The sequence below is a fragment of the Trichosurus vulpecula genome, chromosome 9 (assembly GCF_011100635.1).
Source record: "Trichosurus vulpecula isolate mTriVul1 chromosome 9, mTriVul1.pri, whole genome shotgun sequence".
NCBI lineage: Eukaryota > Metazoa > Chordata > Mammalia > Diprotodontia > Phalangeridae > Trichosurus > Trichosurus vulpecula.
The window spans coordinates 99,146,685-99,172,661 of NC_050581.1; the positions used below are offsets into that span (position 1 = coordinate 99,146,685).

Sequence of the window (25,977 nt, forward strand, 5' to 3'; positions counted from 1 at the left end):
ATAGATTTTTTTCAGTGATGTGCAGATATGGGTTTTTAATCATGGAATTTATTGCCTATTTCATTGATAAGTAGGAAAATGTCTATAAATAAAATACTAAATATGACTGATTATTTTTCTTTAAGTAAATATTTATTTTAATTTGTTTGCTCTACATTATGCTTCAGTACCAGTGAGTCTAAGAACATATCAATCAAAGTTAAAGATCAGTCAATCAATCAACAAGCACTTATCAACTACCTACTATGTGCCAGGCACTGGGGATACAAAGACAAATAATAAAACAATTCCTGTTTTCAACCAATTCACATTCTAATGGATAACAGTTACATATATAAGTACATAAAATATGTAAAAATAATAATACAAAGTGGTATAATTTAAGGGAGGGGGTGGGTGGGGGATCAGGAAAAACTTGATTCAAAAGGTGGTTTTTGAGGCAACTCCTGAAGTAACAGAAGGATTCGGTGAAGTGCAGGTAGAAAGAAGACATTCTAGGTGTGGGAATGATTAATAAAGTGGCGAAGAAACAAGAGAGTATTTCTGTGGAATTGAGAGGTCAGTTTGGCCAGATGATTGAAGTGCTGGAAATGGAATAGTATATATTAACACTGGAAGAGTAAGTCAGGGCCACATTATTTATGGTTTTTGATAGTAGAATTTATATTTTATTCTAGATGCAATAAGGAGCCAATGGAGTTTATTGAGCAGGAGCATGACATGGTCACATCTGTGCTTAAGGAAAATTACTTTAGCATCAGTGTGGAGGATGGACTGTACTGGGAAAGGACTTGAGGCCAGGAATCCAGTTTGGAGGCTATTGCACTAATCTAAGTAAGAGCTGATAGGGGCCTTAAATAGGGTGATAACTATGTAAATGTGAATTGAAGCTCAGAAGAGAGACTAATGCTTGATATAAGACTTTGAGTTATCTTCTTCCTTCTCATAAAAATAGCTGACATTTATATGATGCTTTAAGATTATAAAACATTACAAATATTACTTCATTTGATCCTCACAATTATTTTGCTAGCTGGTTGCACTGTATTTGAACCCTTAACATATCATGGTCATTGAAATGTTTCTTGAAAAAGTAAAAATATCAGTAAGGAAAACAAAGATGGGAAAAGCACCTAGAGTGAAATAAAATATTCATGGAAAAACTCCCTACTGGAGATGGCCTAATTTTAAACAAGTTGAATAACTGATTCTCAAAGATAACTAAAAAAAGAGAGTTGAACTAGATGACCTTTAATGAACATTCTAGTTCTAGACTACATCTATGATTCAGTGGTCCTATGAAACTGAGTCACAGGATGTTCAGTGACTAGCCCAAAGATTCAAAATTAGTGTTGGAAATAGAATTGGAACTCTGGTTCTTTTATTTTAGAATGAAGCATGGTCTGAGGGTCTAGAGCTGGCCGAAGGGGCTGGGATGTGAATGAATTTATCTGACAATTCAAGCAACTCCAGTCGCTTCTCAAAATTGAGTAAATTAGCTTCCTCTCTGCCTCTCTCCTTAATGTTGGAAGTGGGATGTATATTTGGATGTCAAGGTCTAGAGCAGATGTGTCAAATACCCCTCTGCAGTGTAGGTCAAACACCCCTTAGCAGTGTGGTCTGAACCAGATTAAAATGTAACTGAAAATTTTTTAACAAAATAAAAACAAACAAAATAAAACACAAATAATGTTAATATATTGGTTTTTTAAGTCTTTATGTGCCTGCAGGGATCCTCATCTGTGGTTTAGTGGTCCCCATTTCTATGTGAGTTTGATACCATTGGTGTAGACCTGTATTCTGAATCTGAAATGCAGATGATTGAAAGATGCACAGCTCTTGTTGCAAGAGAACTCAGCAGGTGTCACATCCAAATAGCAGCCCTGAGTGAAACAAGCCTGGCAAATGAAGGCCAGCTTACTGAAGTTGGAGCTGGATACACATTTTTCTAGAGTGGCCACAGTGAAGGGGAGCACCATGAAGCTGGCATAGGTTTTGCAATCAAAACTAATCTAGTCAACCAGCTTGTATGCCTGCCAAAAGGCGTGAATGACAGGCTCAGGACAATGTGACTGCCACTTGCAGGAAAACATCCTGCCGCCACCATCAGTGCCTGTGATCCCATCATGATGAACTTTGATGAGGTCAAAGAAAAATTTTATGAAGAACTGGAGACTTGTAAAAGAGGACAAGCTTATAACTTTAGGTGACTTTAATGCTAGAGTAGGCTCAGACTACGAGACTTGGCAGGGAATCCTAGGGAGAAATGGAGTTGGAAACAACAACAGCAATGATCACTTACTGCTGAAGACTTGTGCATCTTATGAACTTCTCATCACCAGCACTGTCTTCTGTTTACCTAAATGCAATAAAACTTAATGGATGAACCTCACAGCAAGCATTAGCATTTAATAGACTATGTGATTTTAAGGAGAAGAGACAAGATGTGAGAGTGAGGAAGGCAATGTGTGGTGCAGAGTGCTGGACGGATCATAGACATCCTCTCCAAGCTAAATATTTGCATTCAACAAAAGTGGTGTCCCCAAGGCAAAATGACTACCAGAAGAATTAATGTTAACAAATTAGAGCTCTTCTCTGAGTGGCAACAGTTTGTTGCTGACTTGGAGGGAAAGTTGAACCAACACATAGTTGGCAACAGTGGAGCAGAAAAGCAGTGGGCAGCTTTCAGAGATTTGGTGTATAGAGCTGCATTTACTCATCTGGGTCAGAACACTTGCAAATTCTAAGGCTGGCTTGATAAAAATGATGGTGAAATTCAGAAGCTGCTAAATGAAAAACAAGAACTCCATATTGATCTCTAAGCAGGCAGCATTTAATTCCATCAAAAGTAAAGTACAAGCAAACTTTAGAGAGATGCAGGATTTATGGCTCAATAAGAAGGCAGATGAAATTCAGTTTTTTGCTGATAGTAACAATCCAAAGTGCTTTTGTGATGTCCTGAAGGCTGTTTATGTGCCAAAGACCTATGGTGCGTCTCAGCTACTCAGTGCTGACAGAGCCACATTGACTAGTGATAAGGATACAATCCTAGAGAGATGGGCTGAGCACTTCCATAGTGTTCTCAACAGACCATCATCAAACAATGCTGAGCCATTGACCTCAGATTGAAGTCAGTCCCTCCCTAGTTGATGTTCCATCTGAAGAATAGGTTTTGAATGCCATTAGGCTCCTTTCATGTGGTGCTGATTCTATTCCAGCTGAGATTTACAAGGTAGGGGGTCCATTGCGCATACAAAAGCTGACTGAAATTTTCCAGGTTATATGGAGGAAGTTATCCCCCAGGAGTTCAAGGATGCCTCCATGGTCCATCTCTATAAAGGTAAAGGAAATAGATTGTCCTGTGACAATCATGGGGGGAGGGCGATGGGATGAGGGGACAGTCTCTCTCTTAGTCATTGCTGGCAAAATTCTTTCCAGAGTCCTCCTTAATAGTCTGATCCTTCACTTGGAAGATGGTCATCTACCTGAGAGCCAGTGTGGCTTCATAAAGGGCTGAGGAACAGTTGATATGGTGTTTGTTGCCCAACTACTCGAGGAGAAATGCCAAGAGCAGAACAGAAGTCTGTGCACAATGTTTGTAGATCTAACCAAAGCCTTTGATACTGTTAGTTGTGAGGGCTTATGGAAAGTTATGTCAAAATTTGGTTGCCCAGAGAAGTTCATCAGCATTACACATCAATTTCATGATGCCATGCTTGCCTGGGTTATAGATAATGGACAATGCTCTTGTGCTTTCCCAGTCACAAATGGAGTGAAACAAGACTGTGTGCTTGCTCCCATGCTTTTTTTTACCAGAATGAAAATGTTTATGGCGTCTCAAAAATTCAGTTTAACAACAATTCAGTAAACACTTAAATAATGTGTATATCATGTATACAACATTGTGCTAGGTTTCAACTTGAGGGAAACCCAAAGATAAAATTTAGTTTCTACATTAAAGGTCTTAGAAAAGACTAACATACAAAATACAATATACTCAGTGCGTAAGAAATATGAACAAAGAGATACAGTTTGAGAAACTTCCATTCAAACCTTTAATTTTTCATCAGTTTTTTCCAAGTAGATGAACATTTGTTTTTCAGTTTTCACAAATCTCAGAAATCAAAGGAATTTAAATTTATACCTGAATAAGAATCCCTTCCATAGTATACCCAATAAATTGTCATATGGGCTTTGGAGAGAGGGTAGTTCAGTCAAATATTAAATTAGAGAATCAGACATAATCTTCAATAGATAGTTCATTTATTAAATACTCACTATGTATCAGGTCATGTGTTAAACTCTGGGAACAGAAATGTAAATAAATATGTCCACCCCTGCATACAATTAGCTTGTATTTTAATGGGAGAAGATATATAAAGGGAAGCTGAAAGGGGAAGGAGCCATAAGCAATGAGTTAGTCAACTAGCATTTATTAAGCAACTACTACTAAATGTCCCGTGCTTTTTGAAAAGCATGATCTTTTCAGCCACGTTGTCAAATGCTTTAAATGAGGATGAACAAGGCATCAAGGTCAGCTACCACAGAGATGGTAAATTCTTCAACTTGAAAAGGCCAAGACCAAAGTGGAGGGAGTGTTGGTGCATGATTTTCTGTTTGCAAATGATGGTGCACTCAATGCAGCCTCTGAAGCTGAGATGCAATGAAGTATAGATAAATTCTCTGCTGCTTATGCTAATTTTGGCCTAACAATTAACACCAAGAAAATACAGGTGCTCCATCAGGCACCACCACGCCATCCATCCATGGAGCCATCAGTTACAGCATATGGAGATACCTTTGAATGTTGTGAACAAGTTCACTTACCTTGGTAGTGTACTTTCTAGGGATGTACACATTGCCAGAGCTAGCTCAGTGTTTAGGAGGCTCTGAAGGAAAGTATGGGGGAGAAGAAGTATTAGACTGACCACTAAACTGAAGGTCTACAGAGCTGTTTTGCTGACTTCATTGTTGTATGCCTGTGAAACCTGGACAGTATAGCAGCGCCAATCAAGAAACAGAGTTACTTCCGTTTGAATTGTCTTAGGAAGATTCTGAAGATCACCTGGCTGGATAAGGTACCAGACACTGAGGTTCTTACTCAAACTAAACTGCTAAGCATTCAAACTCTGCTTCAGAGAGTGCAAAGTTCAAAGAGATCAAAGAGTTCAAAGAGATGGCCTGGCTACGTTGTTCAAATGCAAAACGTATGCTTGCTAAAAAGACTATTTTATGGAGAACTCACTCAGGGCAAGCATTCACATGGTGGTCAGAAGAAGCAATACAAAGACACTCTCAAGGTCTCTCTTAAGAATTTTATAATTGATTGTGTGCCTCGGAAGACACTGGCACAGGACTGCTCAACATGGCATGCCTATATCAGAGAAGGTGCTGTGCTCTATGAGCAAAGCAGAATTGAAACATCTCAAAGGAAGTGTAGGATGTGCAAATTTAGATTATCTACCCCAAATGTTCACACGGACTATTTGTGCCTGACCTGTGGTAGAGCATTCTGAGCTCGTATTGGTCTGATCAGCCCCAGTTGGATACATTGAAACTTGACTCTAGCAAAATGATGTCATTTTTGTCCTCCTCGAGAATGAAGGACAACAAGCAATCAGCCAGTGGGGAGTGCTCTGTCCCATCACCTCTACCTCTTAGTTTCCCTGGCTTTCTTCAAGACTCATCTCAAATTATCTTCTGCAGGAGAACTTCCCCTGTAGCTTTTCCTTCCTTTTATATTTTGTAAACATTTTGTTACATGTGTGTTGTTTCCTCCTTTAGAATGTAAGCTTCTTGAGGTTAGACAATAGTTTTACTTTTCTTTGTATCTTTAATGCTTAGTACAGAGCCTCGCATATAGTAAGCAGTTAATAAATTCTTGCTAACTTACCAGGAGAACTGGACAGTAGCAGGGCAACTATTTATAAATGATATTCTGTAGCAAAACTCATCTTTCCAGTGTCACATTCAGCTTTCTTGTTGATTGGTGACTATAAAAAAGCACTTGATTTAGTACAGTAAAATTCTATCTTAAAAGTCCTATTCTTTTCCCTCTCTAATCTATTTTCTATGCAGCAGTGAGACTGATATTCTTTTTTATTTTTTAATTAATTAATTTGTTTTTAGTTTCCTTTTTTTTCACTATGCAACATTTTTAATTCTAGTTAAAATTTTGTTGTTGTTCTATACTTGACAAATATGAACACTTCCATAACATAAAACAAAAGAAGATTGTACATTAAAACACAGATCTCTGTTACATATAGTTTAGATTTTTAAAATAATATAATAAATTTAATATATTAGTTTCAAAGCTATCCTGCTTCTCTGGTTGTTTGGGTCTCCTTCTGAACTCCTGTTTTCTTCCATTCATTCATTTATTTATTTATTTGTTTATTTATTTATTTATCTATTTATTTATTTATTGAATTTTTTTATTTACTATATTTAGTTTTCAGCATTGATTTTCACAAGAGTTTGAATTACAAATTTTCTCCCCATTTCTACCCTCCCCCCACTCCAAGATGGCATATATTCTGGTTGCCCTGTTCCCCAGTCAGCCCTCCCTTCTGTCACCCCACTCCCCTCTCATCCCCTTTTCCTTTCCTTTCTTTTAGGGCAAGCTAAATTTCTACACCCCATTGCCTGTGTATCTTATTTTCTAGTTGCATGCAAAAACTTTGGTTTTTTTTTGTTTTTGAACATCTGTTGTTAAAACTTTGAGTTCCAAATTCTCTCCCCTCTTCCCTTCCCACCCACCCTCCCTAAGAAGTCAATCAATTCCACATAGGCCACATGCGTATCATTATGTATAACCCTTCCACAACCCTTTCACAATTCCACATGTTGTGAAAGACTAACTGTATTTTGCTTCTTCCTAACCTATTCCCCTTTATTGAATTTTCTCCCTTGACCCTGTCCCTTTTCAAAAGTGTTTGGTTTTGATTACCTCCACCCCCATCTGCCCTCCCTTCTATCATCCCCCCTTTTTTATCTTCTTCCTCCTTCTTTCCTGGGGGGTAAGATACCCAATTGAGTATGTATGGTATTCCCTCCTCAGGTCAAATCTGATGAGAGCAAGATTCACTCATTCCCCCTCACCTGCCTTCTCTTCTCTTCCTACAGAACTGCTTTTTCTTGCCACTTTTATGCGAGATAATTTACCCCATTCTATCTCTCCTTTTATCCCTCTCTCAATATATTCCTCTCTAATCCCTTAATTTGATTTTATTTCTTCTAGATATCTTCCCTTCATCTTGAACTCACCCTGTACCCGGTCTCTCTCTCTCTCTCTCTCTCTCTGTATATATATACACACACATACATATATACATACATACACACACACATATATATATATATACACATAAACATATATATATATATATGCATATTCCCTTCAGCTACTCTAATACTGAGGTCTCATGAATCATACACATAATCTTTCCATGTAGGAATGTAAACAAAACAATTCAACTTCAGTAAGTCCCTTGTGATTTCTCTTTCTTGATTACCTTTTCATGCTTCTCTTGATTCTTGTGTTTGAAAGTCATATTTTCTATTCAGCTCTGGTCTTTTCACTTAGAAAGCTTGAAAGTCCTCTATTTTCTTGCAAGTCAATATTTTGCCTTGGAGCATGATACTCAGTTTTGCTGGGTAGCTGATTCTTGGTTTTAATCCTAGCTCCATTGACCTCCAGAATATCATATTCCAAGCCCTTCAGTCTCTTAATGTAGAAGCTGCTAGATCTGGGGTTGTTCTGATTGTGTTTCCACAATACTCAATTTTTTTCTTTCTGGCTGCGTGCAGTATTTTCTCCTTGATCTGGGAACTCTGGAATTTGGTGACAATATTCCTAGGAATTTTCTTTTTGGGATCTATTTGAGGAGGCGATCGGTGGATTCTTTCCATTTCCGTTTTGCCCTGTGGCTCTACAATATCAGGGCAGTTCTCCTTGATAATTTCTTGAAAGATGATATCTAGGCTTTTTTTTTTTGATCGTGGCTTTCAGGTAGTCCAATAATTTTAAAATTATCTCTCCTGGATCTATATTTTCCAGGTCAGTGGTTTTTCCAATGAGATATTTCACATTGTCTTCCATTTTTTCATTCCTTTGGTTCTGTTTTATAATATCTTGATTTCTCATCAAGTCACTAGCTTCCCCTTGCTCCAATCTAATTTTTAAGGTAGTATTTTCTTCAGTGGTCTTTTGGACCTCCTTTTCCATTTGGGTAATTCTGCCATTCAAGGCATTCTTCTCCTAATTGGCTTTTTGGAGCTTTTTTGCCATTTGCTTTAATCTATTTTTTAAGGTGTTGTTTTCTTCAGTATATTTTTCAATGTTTTTTGGGGTCTCCTTTAGCGAGTCATTGACTTGTTTTTCATGGTTTTCTCGCATCCTTCTCATTTCTCTTCCCAATTTTTCCTCTACTTCTCTAACTTGCTTTTCCAAATCCTTTTTGAGCTCTTCTATGGCCTGAGACCAGTTCATGTTTTTCTTGGAGCCTTTTTTGTAGGCCCTTTGACTTTGTTGACTTCTTCTGGCTGTATGTTTTGGTCTTCTTTGTCACCAAATAAAGATTCTGAATTCTGAGACCGAATCTGTGTGTGTTTTTGCTGCCTGGCCATGTTCCCAGCTAACTTATTCGACCCTTGAGTTTTTCAGGGGGGTATGACAGCTTGTAGAATAAAGAGAACTATGTTCCAAGCCTGGGGGGATGCGCCAGCTCTGCCACACCAGCACTCCTCCTTCCCCAAGAACCCCCAACCTGGACTGGACTTAGATCTTCAGCAGGCTCTGCACTCCTGCTCTGATCCGCCACTTAATTCCTCCCACCAGTGGGCCTGGGTCCAGAAGCAACTGCAGCTGTAGTTCTGTAGCTGCCCCACCTCCGCTGCCCGTGAGGCAGTGGCTGAACCACGAACTCTATCACCCTGTCACCAGCAGCTTTTCCCACTAACCTTCTCTGTTGTCTTTGGTGTTTGTGGGTTGAGAAATCTGGCAACTGCCACAGCTCACTGATTCAGGGTGCTAGGGCACATCCCACCTGGCTCCTGGTCTGGTTGGTCCGCGTGGCCAATGCTGGGCTCTGCTCTGCTCTGCTCCACTCCCAGCTCTGTGCACGAAAGACCTCGCTCACCCAGCAACCATCCAGGCTGTCCTGGGCTGGAGCCCTGCTTCCCTCTGCTATTTTGTGGGTTCTGCAGTTCTAGAATTGGTTCACAGCCATTTTTTAGAGGTTTTTGGAGGGACTAGGCTGGGAGCTCACACTAGTCCCTGCTTTCCAGCCACCATCTTGGCTTCACCCCCCTGTTTTTAGTTTTTAACATTCAGTTCCACAAGCTTTTGAGTTTTAAATTTTCTCCCCATTCTTCCTCACCCTCCTCCCCAAGATGGCATGCAATCCTATATAGGCTTTACATATACATTCATACTAAATATTTTATTTTCACATTTGTCATGTTGTAAAGAAGAATTAGAACCAATGGGATGAACCATGAGAAAGAGGAAGAAAAACAAACCAAAAAAAAAAGAGCAAATAGTATGCTTTGATCTCCATTCAGACTCTGTACTTCTTTCTCTGGATGTGGATAGCATTTTCTATCATGAGTCTTTTGGAGTTATTTTCGAACCTTGCATTGTTGATAAGGGCTAAGTCTATCAAAGTTAGTCATCACACACTGTGGCTGTGATTGTTTACAATGTTCTGGTTCTGCTCACCTCACTCAACATCAGTTCATAGAAGTCTTTCCAGGTTTTTCTGAAGTCTACCTGCTCATCATTTCTTATAACACAATAGTATTCCTTTCCATTCATATACAGCAACTTGTTCAGCCATTCTCCAATTGATGGGCATCCTCTCAGTTTTCAATTATTTGCTGCCACAAAAAGAGCTGCTATAAATATTTTTGTACATGTGTGTCCTTTTCCCATTTTTGTGATCTCTTTGGGATACAGTGCTAGAAGTGATATTGCTGGGTGAAAGGGTATGCACAGTTTTATAGCCCTTTAGGCAGAGTTTCAAATTGCTCTCCACAATGGTTGTATGGGTTCCCATCTCCACCAACAATGTATTAATGTTCTAATTTTCCCACATCATCTCCAGCATTCATACTTTTCCTGTTTTGTCATGTTAGCTATTCTGATTGGTGTGATATGGTACCTAAGAGCTGTTTTGATTTGCATTTCTCTAATCAGTAGTGACTTAGAATATTTTTTCGTATAGATAGCTTTAATTTCTTCGTCTGAAAACTGCTTGTTCATATCTTTTGACCATTTATCAATTGGGGATTGACTTGTATTATTTTAAATTTGACTTGCTTTTCTATATATTTTAGAAATGAGGCCTTTATCACAGACACTGGTTCTAAAAATTCTTTCCTAGTTTTCTGCTTTCCTCTTAATCTTGTTTGCATTGGCTTTGTTTGTGCAAAAGCTCTTCAATTTAATGTAATCACAGTTATCCATTTTGCATTTCATAATGTTCTCTATCTCCGTTGGTCATAAATTCCTCTGTTCTCCATAAATCTAACAGGTAAACTAATCCTCACTCTCCCAGTTTGCTCATGGTATCAATCTTTATATTTAAATCACATACCCATTTTGACAAGACTGATATTCTTAAAATATAGTTCTGATCATGTCATACTTGTACTCAAAAATATTGTGACTTATTGTTACCTCTAGGTTAATATATCCTCAGCCCTGGCATTTAATGTTCTTCATATAACTTACATCTATATTTCTAGTCATATTCTTCTACTTCACACACACTGTTCCAGGCAAACCGGTGTGCTAGCTATGGCCTTTTGCACAAGTCATCCCCAGTATGTGGAATTCTGTACTCATTTCTCACATCCACCTTATTAAATCCCTAACTTCCTTCAAAATTCAACTTAAGTGTTCCTTTCCTGAAATTCTCTCCCTGTTTTGCCCCTATTTGTTAATACTTTCTTTTTCTGAAAATTACTTTGTGTGTACTTAGTATTGCTTCTGTGTGAATAATTACATCCTGTAAGTAGAATGAGGTCTTTTTTTCTGAACTGAAAACTTAATTTAATTCTTCAAAAGAAATATATGGCAAGAAAAACATACAAACATTTCCTCCAACACCTCAGGGGCAAAATCTCCCTCTTATACCACCACCTCAGTCTCTGGGGAGTGAGGGGGATTAGGTTTACAGATTAGTTCAGTTCCTACATGGTATTAAGTCCCACCAAGTTCAAGTCAAAAGTGTTCTGATTCCTGCTCCTTAAGACCTCACTCTTAGGCTGGCTGTAATACCCAGCCTGGATCCTCCTGGTTCAAGTCCTGTGCCAAACATATAAACATTACAAAATCCTCTTTCTGGCTTTTAAAGGTCTTCATAACCTGGCCCCTTCCTACCTTTCCAGTTTTCTTATACCTTATACCTCTTCAAGTACTCTGCAATCCAGTGACCCTAGCTGCTTTGCTGTTTCTTTCAAACAACTGCCATCTCCCAACTTCATGTGTTTTCCCTGGTTGTCCCCCATGCCTGGGATTTTCTTCTTCCATCTTTCTTCAACTCTTAGTTGAAATCCCACCTTTTTAAAGATGCCTTTCCCAGTCATCCTTACTTTTAGTGCCTTCCCTGAGAGATTATCTTCAATGCTTCTTGAGAGCAGGGTCTGTTTTTGCCTTTCTTTGTTAACCCTGGCAATTAATATGGTGCCTGACACATAGTAGGTGCTCAACACATGCTTGCCGAGTTGTCCTGTTAAGTAACTTACAGAAGGTTCCTCAAGTATTAAGTTGAAGAAACAGGATATAAATCAGTCAGTTCTACCTCATGAAACACATTGATTTCCCGGAAAGCACCAAAGGCAAAACCTTCTTGTTAGGCCAGATCACAAAGAAGGGAGAGATACTTAATCACTTAATCACTTAATATCCAACATAATCCAAATCTTAGTCACACCCAGCTACTATACAGCTGAGATGGTAGTTGTAGTTTGAGCCTCAGGGTACCACTCCTTTTCACACAGATAGTGAGCTAACCATATCTCTCTGTTCACAATATTTTAGATCTCTCTGCTGAGTGAACTGAGCAGAACCCGGAGAACATTGTACACAGTAACAGCAACATTGTGCAATGACCAACTGTGATAGACTTAGCTTCTCACATCAGCACAATGATCTAAGATAATTCCAAAAGACCCATGATGGAAAATGCTAACCACATCCAGAGAAAGAACTAGGGCACTTCAATGCTGAGCAAAACATATTATTTTCACTTTTTTTGTTTTTTTCTTTCTCATGGTTTTTCCTTTTTGTTCTGATTCTTTTTTTACAACATGATTCATGTTGAGATATGTTTAACATGATTGTACATGTAGAATCTGTTAGGGAGGAGGGAGGTAAGAGAGTGAGGGAGAAAAATTTGGGACTCAAAATCTTACTAAAATGAATGTTGAAAACTATTTTTAAATATAGTTGGAAAAAAATAAAATACTAATATTTTAGATCTCTCTCCAGTTCCTCCCTGCTTTCAAGCAGAACCATATCTCTAGAGGTATGAAAAGAAGAATAAATATTTATTAACTCATCTACCCCTAAGAAGGGGAGCTTTTACAAAGTGGAATCTTTGTTTCAAAAAAGCATAATCACAAATATACAAATCTCCTTCCCCCTAACACAGGGGAGGCATATCCCTCTTTGCCTTGTACCACCATTGTCTCTGGGGAGGGAAAGTACATAGCTTAGCTCCATTCCCATTAAGCAAGTCCCAGGTCCAAGTCCAAAATCCTCGTTGGGCTCAGGTCCCAGGCACCCTGACTCTTCAAGGCTTCCATGATGGGGTAGCTGGCTTCACCATCCCTTCAGAAATCTTGGTTCCAAGTCACCATGACTTAAACTTCCTGGTCCCTTGAGGATCACCTCTGGTACCTACAGGCAACTGGAAAGTTCTTGAAAATGGGGATCTGTGAAGGCTGGGTCAGCCAATCCCAGCTAGGTCACCACAATTGTTATATGAATTTTTTTTATTGGTTCACCTAGTTGCTCATTCCTGAATTACTTCAATTGCCTGCTGGTTGGTTTCTCTAATTCAAGTCTGAGAATAAGGTCTTTAAGGACAGGAACTGTGTTGTTTGTATTCCCAGCATAGGTAATAATACTTTATATTTATTAGATGCTTAATAAATGTTTGTTGACAGTACCTGACAAATAGTTAATGATTAAGAAATGTTCGAGTAATTTGAACAATGTTTCCCATGTTTATGTGAAAAGCATACCAAATTCCTTAAAAAAATAACATCAGTAATAACTGTTCAGTAACTCTGATAATTAATGTCAAATAAAGTACAAAACAGGAAAATATATTCAGCAAATTTTTTGACTGTGTTGTAGAGACTGGACAGTGCTGAATCCAAATGGAAGAAGAATTCTGCATAGGGTTTCAAGATATTCCAATTTTCAGTTAACATTTTGCCAATTGTAGACCTCAGAATTATTTGGAGCCTCTTTAAGGAGGTGCATGATCATTCCAAGACATTTGACCTTATAATCTACACAGGAAGCACCAAGTGGTTATAACTCCCTGCAATTAAGGTCCATCTTTTTAATACTAACATTCTTCCAGTTTGGTTTATCTCTGCTATTCTGGGAATACCATAGCATCTGAATGTTTCTTTGTCAATCACTTGTGAATAAGATATACTCAAGAACTGCCTGTAAGTTACTTAAAAAGATGATCATCAGAGAGATGTATTATATAATTAGAAAAGATTATGTATATATATGCATATATATATATACACATACACAATGAACAGCCCTAGTGCCTTGTTGACTTCTCTCTAATGGCAAAAGATCTAGAAAAGGTCTCCATTATATTGTGTAGAACATGTGTGGAGGACTGATGGGAAGATGCAGACAACATTAAAGTTATATTTTCCTTGGCTGTTTTAATAGGGGGCATCTTAACATGAATGTTTGAATTCTATTTATAGTTTAGAAACCTGACTTTTGGTTAAAAAACTCTTTTTTTCCTCACCAAATATTAGACTCATTGGAATATAACAGTTTAGACTTAGGAGGGACTTTTGTAATAAATGTGGTGTTTGGGAATTGACACAGGATTTGATTAAAATTTCATCTCTTCAGCTTATTGACTCTTCCATCTTGGGCAAGTCACTAAATCTCTTTGAGTCTCATTTTTACCAATTGTTAAATGGGAGTAATGGCACTAACTTCTGGTTCCCTCACAGGGTTGGTTTTAGGATGAGGCAATGTAAAATAATACATTAATGTGAAGTATTAACACTGTTCCATTCTCTCTCATTTTGTAAATGAGGAAACTAAAGCCTTTAAGAAATGCTAGGAAATTGCTCACTTTGGTTTATATCCTTTTTTCTGTATATACACTTTGGTTGTTCTTAATGTAATGGCCAGAAGTCAAGTGTATGAAGATTAAGAGGAAAAAAGGGAATTATTAACTAGATCACCAGCTTCTGAATATTAATTATCTGTTTTGCCAGCCATTACATAGCAAAATCATGATAATTTTATTAGTGTTCTCACCTTGGACACCTATGGCCAAATTCTCTATATTTTAACAGCATCTCATTCACTGTTTGTGAGGCTGTCCCAGAATAGGAGACTTTGCTCTTTGACCTATCCTTTGATTCACCTCTGCCATTAGATGTTATTACCAGCTCAGCCCATGCAGCTTCATTCTAGTTCTATCTATGCTTTTCCTCTGCCTCATAGAACTCAGTATAGAAGACAGTAGCAGCATTCAAACCCCCAGGACAACCCAATCCTCTAATCTGACCCCCTTTAATCCCTTCCTCTACCCATGGAGCTATCAGGCCTTTCCATTCTCTTTCTGTCTCCTCATGAAAAACCTCATTGTATTAGCTGTGTTTTGGAAAAAGTTTTAGGCATTTCTCCTGATGGTAAGATAAAACAAACAACCCATATTTATACCATAAAATTCCTTATAATTCATAAAAATATTCTTGACTGTACAAAAAATATTTAATGTAGTTTTGATAAAACACTTTCTAGTTAGTTCTGTAATTTAAATACAGATTATAATGCCTTTAATGGAGAAGGGAGTATAGAGAAATAAAGCAGTACATTTAATGATGGGAGAGAATAATAAAGGAACTCAAATGGTGGGGATAGAACCCAGGCTTTTTGGGAGCTAGAGAAAAACGTGGGTCCCAAGACTCTAATAATATTATTTTATCTCTTTTATTAGTTGAAAAGTTATTTACCTGCAGGTAATCAGTATGACTGTTCATTGCCCAGGGAAGTTCTTGCTTTTGGTGGAGCTAGGACTCTGTTGTTAGCTAATCTGGGTGTGGCAGCGGTAGTTCTTTGTACAGAAAGCTTTCTTTTGCTGTCAGCTTCTATCTGAGTCACAGGTCTTATGCTAGTACCCTTAACTCAGGTAACTATTTTTAGGGCCGGTTGTGGCTTTGTAAGTAAATGGTATAATTCCTGTAATCTAGTTAAACTGCTAAAACGGAATTGTGTCCAAATATTTTCCATAAATTTATATTTTTAATTTCTAATTAGTGGATCAGTATGAATAGGTAGGATAGTATTCTATTGCCAATAATATTTTTGACTAAAACTGCCTGGCAAGCACAATGTAGAGCTCAAAAATAATCTTTATTTGATACACCTATAGTCTATAATTTTGCTGTCCTTTTGTGCAGGTTGCCAGGGTTTGCAGTTCATGCCCTTTTATATTATTGATGATTTAATTTTTTTCTCAAAAAGAAAAGAATTTATCTTTAACATAGTAGAACTTGTAACCTCCTTGTTTAAAGATCTTGAATGGATCTCTATTTCATATATGAAGTCCAAAATTCTTAAGTGTTTTGTTCAAGACCTTCTTTAATCTATTAGCCAATCAAGCATTTATTAAGTACCTACTATGTACCAAGCACCATACTGAATGCTGGGGATACAACAAGAGGAAAACAACAATCCCTGCCTTCAAGGGGCTCACAATTTAATGGAGGTGAAAACAAGCAAACAAATATGTACAAACGAGTTATATATAGGATAAATAGGAAATAACAGAGGGAAGGCACTAGAATTTAAAGGGGTTGAGAAAAGCTTCCTGTAGAAAGGAAGATTTTAGTTGGGACTTAAACGGAAACCAGGGAAGCCAGGAGACAGAGGTGAGGAGGGAGAGTGTTCCAGGAATGAGAAACAGCCAGAGAAAATGTCCAGAGTCAAGAAGTCGTGTGTCTTGTTTGCAGAATAGCAAAGAGGCTAATGTCATGGGACTGAAGAGTTCATGAGGGGGAGTAATATGTAAGAAGACTAGAAGGGTGGTGGCAAAGGGAAGTAGGTTATGAAGGACTTTGAACACCAAATAGAGCATTTTATAGTTGATCCTGGAGGTAACAGAGGGAGTATTGTGAGGGTTGGAGGTGGGGAGGGAGGAGTTGATGTAGGAGGACCTATGCTTTAGAAAAATCACTTTGGTGGCTGGAGGATGAATTAGAGTGGGGAAAGACTTGCATCAGTGAGACCAATCAGAAGGCTATTATAACATAACAGTACAGACATGAGGTGATAAGGGAGTGCACTAGAGTGGTAGCAATATCAGAAAAGAAAAGGGGGCTCAAACTTGAAAATGATAAACCTTGGCAACAAATTGGATATGGAGGGTAAAAGATAGTGAAGAGTATGTATGACAGACTAGTTTACAAGCCTGAGGGACTGGGAGTGCTCTCAACAATAATAGGTAAGTTTTCCAGTCTTATCTTCCATTATGTCTCCAATAGGAACCTTTTACTCTAGCTTTCTAGTACTTTTCACTGTCCCCCAAATATACTTTGTATTGTAAATCTTCTGGAATGCCCTCCCATCTTTATGTCTCTATGCAGTCTGTCTATAGTCTGTATGCCCTTTGTGGCCTTAATAAGAGCACTTCTTATCAAAACCTTTTGTCTAGCGATTAATCTTGTATTGAATTTTGAAGTATCTTGTATTGTTGCATAAGTTTTATAAGTTTATGTCATATCTTCCTAATGAAACTGTACATTTTCGAGTGCAAGGATTGTGTTTTAAATATATTACCTAATGTGATATCTCATAGGCAAATAATGAATATTTTAAATTGGTTATTAATTTAATATGATTAAATATTTATTTTTAAACAGCTTTACAATGAAGTACAAATTAATTTTGAAGCAAAAAAAGCAACCGAGTCTCTGCTCCAGAAAAATATTCTTTGTCTTAAGGATCAACTAGTTCAGAAGGACCGGGATATCATGCAACTGACAGAAAAAATTGATGAACTTGAAAAAACTTTACACTTAGTGACCCGTACCCCTTTTCTAAATAATATGGAACAGGTGAGAGCCAATTTTTAAAAGTTTTATTTGTATAGATTTTGATTATTTCTCACTTTTGATTAAAACTTCAAAAATCTAAGTAAGCTTGCATAAAATAGGAACTAGACTAGAAAATGAAAGGTAGCTTCCTTATATTCCTAAAAAATATTTCACAAAAGTATCATATGAATGCTTCATTTGTCCATTATAGTTTTTGGTAGCATATGTGTTATTTATCAGTTGGTTGTAGTTACCAACAATATAAAGCAGATTAATAGTTTGTGTCTGTTTTGATAATTTTCTTACTTAGAGAAGGAAGCAATATAGAGTACTCCAAATGTTTTTCAAAATTTTATTTCTTTGAGTTTATGTTAAGATTTTTTTTGTTTTAATATGACTTCAGATCGTTCCCAACTAAGAATTTTTTCACTTTATTACATTTTATAGAGCATAGAAAATAAATGTAACCTGAGAGTTTTTCCCATAGAATAACTACCACTAGGAATATTAATGCTAATATGTGGCCAAAAATCTAAAAGCTAAATGATTTTCAGAAGTGAAAGGACCTATGTCCTTAGACTTATACTGCATGATAGTTCTCTTCCAAGGAACGGAGCATAAAATTTTTTCTCAATTTAATAAATAAGTTTTTATTAATGTCTTTTTTCTATTACTTTGTTTCTCCCCTGCCCCCCTTTCTTCTCCCTCCCACCTGCTTCATATTCCTTTCCTTCTACCCAGAGAGCGATTTCCTATAATAAAGAATATTTTAAAGACAAAAAAAGAAAGAGGAAAAGTGATCATAAGTGATCAGTAGGTTGAATGAGTCTGAAAATATATACAATTTACCACACACCTTCCAAAGGGCAAAGTGCGATGTCTTCTCACATCTCTTTGGATTCATGCTTGTTCTTTGAAATTTTGCAACATTCAATTTTTATTTTTCTTGGTGGTGCTTCTTTTTATTTGCTGTAGTTGTTGTGTTTATTACTTACTAGGCTCTGTTGACTTCACTATGCATCATTTCATGTAGATCTTTCCATGTTTCTCTGTTCATCATATTCATCATTGCTTTCCAAAATGGTTGTACTGATTCACAGCTCCACTGCAGAGCACTGGTGTGCCTATTTTCCTACAATCCCCCCAGTATTGACTATTCTTATTGGTTATCATTTTTGCCATTTTATATGATGTGAGATGAAAACTCAGGATGGTTGTGATTTGTTTTTCTCTTTGTATTAGTGATTTTGGAGCATTCTTTCTTATGATTAATAATTCGTAATTCTTTTGAGCACTATTTGTTTTCTTTGACCAATTATATATTGGAGAATGGATTTTTGTCATATATATTTACATATACATACATGTAATAGTACATTTACATATGATTCTATCTTTATCTCTCTGTCTATATTTCTGTTGCTGTGCTTTATGCTTCCTTGTTTGAGGGATTAGGACAGCATTTGGCTCAGAAAAAGGTACAGTATTGTCAGGTTTAGTCTGTCATGTGGCTGGCCTGTTTTTCCACTTCTTTTTTTTTGAATTTTGCTTTCTCTCTTGTTCCATATGCATTTTTAGAAATAAATCTCTTAATCATAATTCCGTTGTTCTTTTGTTGATGATGTTCTTGGTTGCCATATTGCTTTTTTTTGTTTGTTTTGTTTCTATCTTGCATTTCTTTTTCCTTTGGTGTTTGGTAAGTTCATAATTTGTTCAGGTCTGGTTCTCTTTGTAAGAATACTTCAAACACCTTTTTAGCTTATTGACTGTTTATATTTTTTCATTAATAGGGTCAGATTTGTAGGGCATGTCACCTTGGGTTGCATCTTGAGCTCCTTTGTTCATCATAAAATATTATTCTATTCCCTAATGCAATTTCTGCTGGGTACAAAATACTCTTGTGTAATTTGAATTTTCTTTCCTTTGTATTTGAAAATCTTTCTCCTTATCTCTTGCTCTATTTGTTGTCATTGGAATTACTAAATTTAACTACTACTCTTCTTAGAGTTTTTTGGTGGGGGGAGGTGATCTGACACTGTTTGCTGTGTTCAGAAATTCTAGGCAGTTTTCTTGTATTTCATACATTATATGTCCACATTTTTTTTTTTTTTTGCGTAGTCACGTTCTTCTGGGAGATGAATAATCTTTAAGTTTTCTCTACACAGTCTGTCTTCGAGATTAAAATGTTTTGTCTTTACAGAGATCACATTTTCTTTTAATGTTCTTGCTTCTCCTTTAGATTGTCCTTTACCTCTGTATATTTTCTTTCCTAGTCAGTTGCTCTTTCTTTTTTTCAGTGAGGTTTGCCACCATGGATTTAAGTTTTTCTATTCTACCCATTATTTCTCTTGAGAATTTATAGATTCACAAATAAAACTATATTTTGAAAGCATGATGTCATAATTTTGTATTTTATAATCTGAAATGACTTTTCCCATTTTTATCTCTTACTGGCTTCCAATAAGAAAAAGTTAAAGACCAAACATATTTTATACTGTCCTCCCCGAAAAGTATATGTTTAATCTTTTCTTCTTTTCAATTCATATTTATCTACCTCATTGAATTCAAAAGTTGTCTTTAAACTGAATATATGTTACTTGAATTATAATTTTCCCTCTAAATTACAAAATGAAATTTCACCATCAAAAACAAAATAAAATGAACATTTATTTATAATAAATATTCAATGGAAGAAGGTTATAAACATTTAAAACCCTCAAAATGTTTTAAAATGCAAGATTAATTCCACAAATTTTCTTCCTTTAGGGATTAGAGCTATATGAGAAAGAAATATATTTTCTTGATTTTTCCCTATCCTAGTAATGCAGTCTGTAGAGCTTGAATGGTATTCCATTCTCTTTAGGATACAAAGACATTTAATCACAGATAATGCACTATTAGACACGTAAGGGAGCTCAAATCATTCGTTTCAGCCTTCTAATTCTAAACATGAGGAAACTGAAATTAGAAGAGGTAAAGTGGCTTGTTTATGACTCTGTCATAACCAGTGGAAGAACTGAGATTTGATCTAGGCTCTCCTGACTCTTAGTTTAATGCTCCTTTATGACGTCACATAGGTTTAGTAATGATATGTTAGGTAGGTGATGTCTTGATTTACAAGTGAATTGGATTTAAGTGGGGCAGGGCTGTGCAGAGTCACCAGCCTCACTTGTTCTTCCTGAGCTATCTGGGTCCAATGGAAAGATATATATCAGGACAACTGGAGATGGCCCCAGATGGAGTGGGAGACCTTGACCTTTTTAAGCTGAAGTCTTTCCCAGGTCTCAGGTTGTCTGAGGCAACACCCAATCAGTGATTAGGGATAAGTAAGAAATAAGACACACACAGAGAGAGAGAGAGAGAGAGAGAGAGAGAGAGAGAGAGAGAGAGAGAGAGGCAGAGTGAGAGAGAGAGAGAGAGAGGCAGAGAGAGAGAGAGAGAGAGAGAGGCAGAGAGAGAGAGAGAGAGAGAGAGAGAGAGAGGCCTCTTTTACCTACTTAAAACAAAGTCAATCTTGTTGGGGAAAAACCTCATTGTTTCTGGCCAGAACAGAAATAATTGCTATTTATACTGAGCCATCAAAACTCAAACAATGACCAAGTTAGGCTTGGACTGGGACCTATTGTTGGCCAATCTGTGAGAACAGGAGTGATTTGGGTTTAAGGGATGGTCAAGCTGCTCCCTTTGAATCCCAGTGGCCTCAAAGCCTGGTTTTTTCCAGTGCTGTGTTTCAAGACATCACAAATGAAACTACATATGAGCTACTTGAAAGCAGGGATGATCTTTTGCTTTTTTGTGTGTTCCTAGTGCTTAATATTGTACCTAGCATATAGTAGGTGCTTAAGAAATGCTTATTGGTTGATCAGTAAATATAGGAATAAAATGCATTTGACCTCTTCCCCTACTGTTTTTTGACATTCTTCTAGAAATGCTAGTGATGACAATTAAGACAAGAGAAGTAGATCGAAGTATCAGACATTGGCAAAGTAGAGAAAAAATTATCCTCATGTGTTGATGACTTTGACGATGTACTCAGAATGGCCTAAAGAATCAGTCACCCACTTATCAGTTGTTAAGCATCTTCTATTTCTCAGGCAGTATGCCAGGCATTGAGGATACCAAACAAAAATGAAACAGCCCCTGCCCTTATGTAGCTTACATTCTATAAATGAAACTACATATGATACAAATGTACACAAAATATAAATGACAATCACTAAATAAAAGAACAGGAAACAAATGCATAAAATTATTATTATCTAATATAGCATGTCTTCCTTAATATATTCAAGAGTTAAAGACATAATTTAAAGATTTAATAATGACAAACAATTAGATAGCTATTCATTGCTCATGCTTGAGTTATATCATTATAAAAGTAATGATATTAGAAATTATTTTACATATTTAGTGTTATACCAATCAAAAATCTTTATAGGGCTAGGTAAAATACAACAGTTCATTTGGAGGAACACAAGATCTAGAACCTAAGGAGAAATAAGAGGAAAAACAGGAATTATAGGAGAATACCACTTCTAGATCACAAGTTATTTTATGAAACAGTAATCATCAACTATTTGGAACTGGTTATATAATAGTAGATAACTGGAGCAAACTAGACAAGGGAAAATTAATAGCCTACTGTTTGATAAATCTATGATCATGAATTATTTGGAGAAAAACTTCCAGGAAAAATGTAAGTCAGTTTAGCAAAAATTAGGTTTAAAATACCATCTTCTACCATAAATCACAGTAAGCCATAAATGAGCACTTGAACTCAATATTAAAGATTATACTACAATAAATAAAATCAGGAGACATTTAGACTAGATACTTTTCATGATTTAACGAGGGAGAATTTTTAACCAAAAAGAAGAGAGAGGCAACCACAAAAGATAAAATAGATAATTTTGATAACACAAAATTGAAAAGGTTTTGCATGAATAAGTTTTATTCACCTAAAATAAGATTGTAAAACATCTATTGGGAGAAAATTTTTGTAAGAATGAATAAAAGATATTTATGACGTGTGTTTGGTATAGCAATACAAAAGGAAAGACAGCCTGTATTCTTGGGGAGCTTACATTTTAATGGAGGAAAAACATATAGGGGAGTGGTGGCCAGGGAGATGTACTTTGTTTTAGAAAATTACAGGGGTGTTGTATGGGACCATATGGGAGTAGATTGACATACCTATCCAGGAACAATGTTTTTGATCATGGCTTATGTTTCAGAACACGGAGGAAAGAGCAGGGGATGGAAAGTAAACGGTAGGCGGTCAGAATGCTGGTGAGAAGATTATGGAGGGAGTGGACTTCTCTGACTTCTCCAATAGATTGATTAAAACATAGATGAAAATGGTTTCATCATGCAGGAAAAGAAGATGGGTTTAGGTTCCACCAGGAGAATATAAGCTTCTTGAGGGCAGGGGCTAATTCATCTTTTGGCTTTCTCTCCTGCACCAGTCACAGTGTCTGGCACTAGAAGATGAGATACCAAGTACTTGTTGAACTTAGCTGAATGGAACTGATTATTTAGAAGACTAAGAAATTGGATAATCCTTGTCCAATCAGTAATTTACTCTTCTGTGCCCATGCTTTGCATTTGAGACTCTTCTATCCACAATGAAGTTCTGAATATAATGTTACTAAGTCAAAAGGTCAGTGATGAAAATTATAGGAAGGCCTTTGTTTGGAGATGTCCTTCTTTGCAATGTAATTTGTTAAATCAATTTTAAACTTATAATTATCACATTTCTGCCCAGTTTATTGGTGTGGTACTTCTTCATTGGCTGTTCCATCTGGGTAGCCAAATAATTCCTATTTATAATCTTTTTATCCTATCACTTTAGGAATAGCTACTTTGCTTTTGTTTTATTTTTGGCATTTTATTTACTAGTATATAGATTGCTGGCCTTTTAAATACTCTGTAGAAATTTCTGGCCTTCTGTATATTGTCTGGTTCACTAACTGATCGTCTACCTTCTTGGGAATGGATCTCTGACCTTTCTTCCTTTTATTTTGGATTAATCCCTTTCCTCCTGTTCATATATAAACAAATTCCTGGCCTCTTTTCAACTCTCTGGACTTCACTCTGCTTTTTTCCCAGTCTTCTGCCAACTGGTTCTATGCCTTCTGTGTCTGGCCTCCTGACAGCTTGTCAATGGATTCTTCTAACTTCTACAATCTCTAGCTGCCTCCCTGACCTATTCCCTCTGCACCAGGCTCCTACTCCTTTCTTCCTACATCCTTCCATGTATGAATCTTTCTGGCTGATTTCCTCCACATACTTTGGTCACTAACTCAATTTATTTTCTTAATCACTGTGTTCCATGTTCACTTTGTTCATAACCAAATGTAAAGCAAAGTCTTTATTAATTTAATTTATATGATATTGCCTTTTGAGCAGCCTTCCGAGGTTGAACTTCTCTGCGTTATATTGGCTAGCCTTCAGATAACAAATACTCGGTTTGTTTCTGGGCCTCTATTTGGAGTTTTTCCAGATTGGTGGGTACTGTTTAAACTTCTATTCTATCAGCATAACCTTTGGTAAATATGATGAAACACCATAGGAATAGGGATAAAAAATGAAACTCTTATTTTAGTTAGAGGTATAGGCAACTCAGGTGAGGATGCTCCCTCTAACAATGCAAGGAATTCCCTGTGACCTTCCAAACTTCTCTGCAATTTATAGTTTGAGAGAGTTGCCTAGAATATTGAGAGGGTGTTTTTTCTTAGGATCACGTAGCCAGTATTTGTTAAAGGCATAGCTTGAATCTATGGTTTTCATCATGCTGCATCTCATGAAGCATTATACTAAGACTTTGTGACATGCCACTGTAAACCATGAAACCCTGAATAAAATGGTTCTCAATGCTCTTTGTCCACCCTATTGTAGTAAATGTAAAATGGCGGTCAAGGGAGTAGTGTTAGCTTTAATTGAACTATTGATTTTCTCTATGTATGCCAAGCAAAAATAGGTGACACATATCCTCGTTGACATTGTTACTCACTACACGTGAGTCAAAGAGAGAGTCAGAGAAAGAGAGAGAGAAGTTTTAGCTAAGTGGAAAAATAAACAGTGAGTTCTTTTATAGTACACTTTCATCCTGAATTTGTGGCATGACTTCCTGCCTGAAACTCTTATCATCTCCTGGTCCTCACTCAGTTTCAAGCTTTTTCCTTCCTTTAATTTTCCACTTTCTTAGACTCTAGAGCGTCATCTTCTGGCCAAACTCTGCCTAGTCAGTGAGTCAGAATTGGCTTAAAACAGGACAGGTGTAATCTCCAATGCTGACTAAGCCAACCTGGCTTCTTCACCATGAATTGATTAACTTTGCTCATTCTTTTAAGCATCGGTGTTGATTATGACTTGGGCCAGTACTCATAGGATAGGATCAATGACTGAAGGTTAGAAAGAAGCTTATAGGTCACTTTGTTCAATTTCTTTGCAGAGACCTGATGGGTATAATATCTTCCATAAGGGGTCATCCACATTCCACATATATATCTCTCCCAATAGGAAACATACTCTTTTATGAGTCAGTCCATTCAACTTTTGAATACTTAGAATCGTCAGGAAGGCCACAAATGGCCTCTGTGTAGTTTCTCATTTCTCCTCATTCTCTCATCAGGGACCAAGTATAATTATTTGGATTATTTCAAATGACGTCCTTTAGATACTTGAAAGAAGTCATATTATAAATATCTTTACTTCATTAAGCTGAATATATTCAATTTCCTCACCTGGTGCTTTTCTCAGTCTTCTCACCGTTTTGATCACATTTTGCTAAGCCTGCTTCAGCTTTTCATTGTCCTAACTAAAATAGGGTAACTAGATCTGAATACTTCCTGAAAGTCAGCAAAAATGTCTATATTAAATAAGAAGAACTGAAGACAAGAAATTTCATAATATCTGTCAAGAAACTGTGGCATCCTGGTTGAAAATTTTGAGCTTTTTGAGAGAGAGGGAGAGAGAAAGTGTTTATGTATATGTGTGTGATTTGATAGCTACTATTTAATATCTATAAATTTTAGTCTATATAGTTTATCAGACTTGGTCATTCTATTCTTTAGGCTTCTAACCTTCTGTTCTTACATTTTGTACCAATTTTCCTACTTAGTTTAAACAGAGCATGTGGCATGAAAGTATTTACTTGTTGCTTAAACTTGAAGATCCAGGTTCATAGAATCTTGTACTTTCAGATATTCAGGGGCAAAATATAATCTATAAACATAAAGTTATTTGGATAAAATGGCTGATTTTGGTATTGCATCTTTTATAAATTCTTTTTTTTAAAAGCTTAGTAGTTGTGGATTTAGGGGTAAGATTCTTTTTTGCTGTTGTTAACTAAAAGTTACTAATTATATTTTCACTTATCAGTATGTGTAAGCCATAGAGAAAAGGTTGACATGTACATTTTAAAGATTAAAATTTATAAAATCTTTTGGTTATATATTATACATGAGACAAATATTTGTTATCATTCAAATTTGATTAACCTCAGTGAAATGTGCTTCACAAAATAACTTTTACCTTTGTCAAATATTACTATATTTTATCTTAAACAATAAAAATTTAGAAAAATCTTTCTCTTTAAAGGATTTAACAACGTACTTATTTCTCTTCTCAATATATTACCAAACTTTA

The 25,977-nt window shown here is 36.5% G+C and overlaps 1 protein-coding gene across 1 annotated transcript in view; it reads left to right on the forward strand.

Moving 5' to 3' along the window:
* Positions 1-25,977, forward strand: part of CNTLN (centlein) — a 440,159-nt gene that overhangs the window by 183,056 nt on the left and 231,126 nt on the right. The window contains exon 9 of the mRNA XM_036739595.1: positions 17,155-17,349. Within this exon, the coding sequence (XP_036595490.1) occupies positions 17,155-17,349 (195 nt within the window). The remainder of the gene's footprint in view (positions 1-17,154; positions 17,350-25,977) is intronic.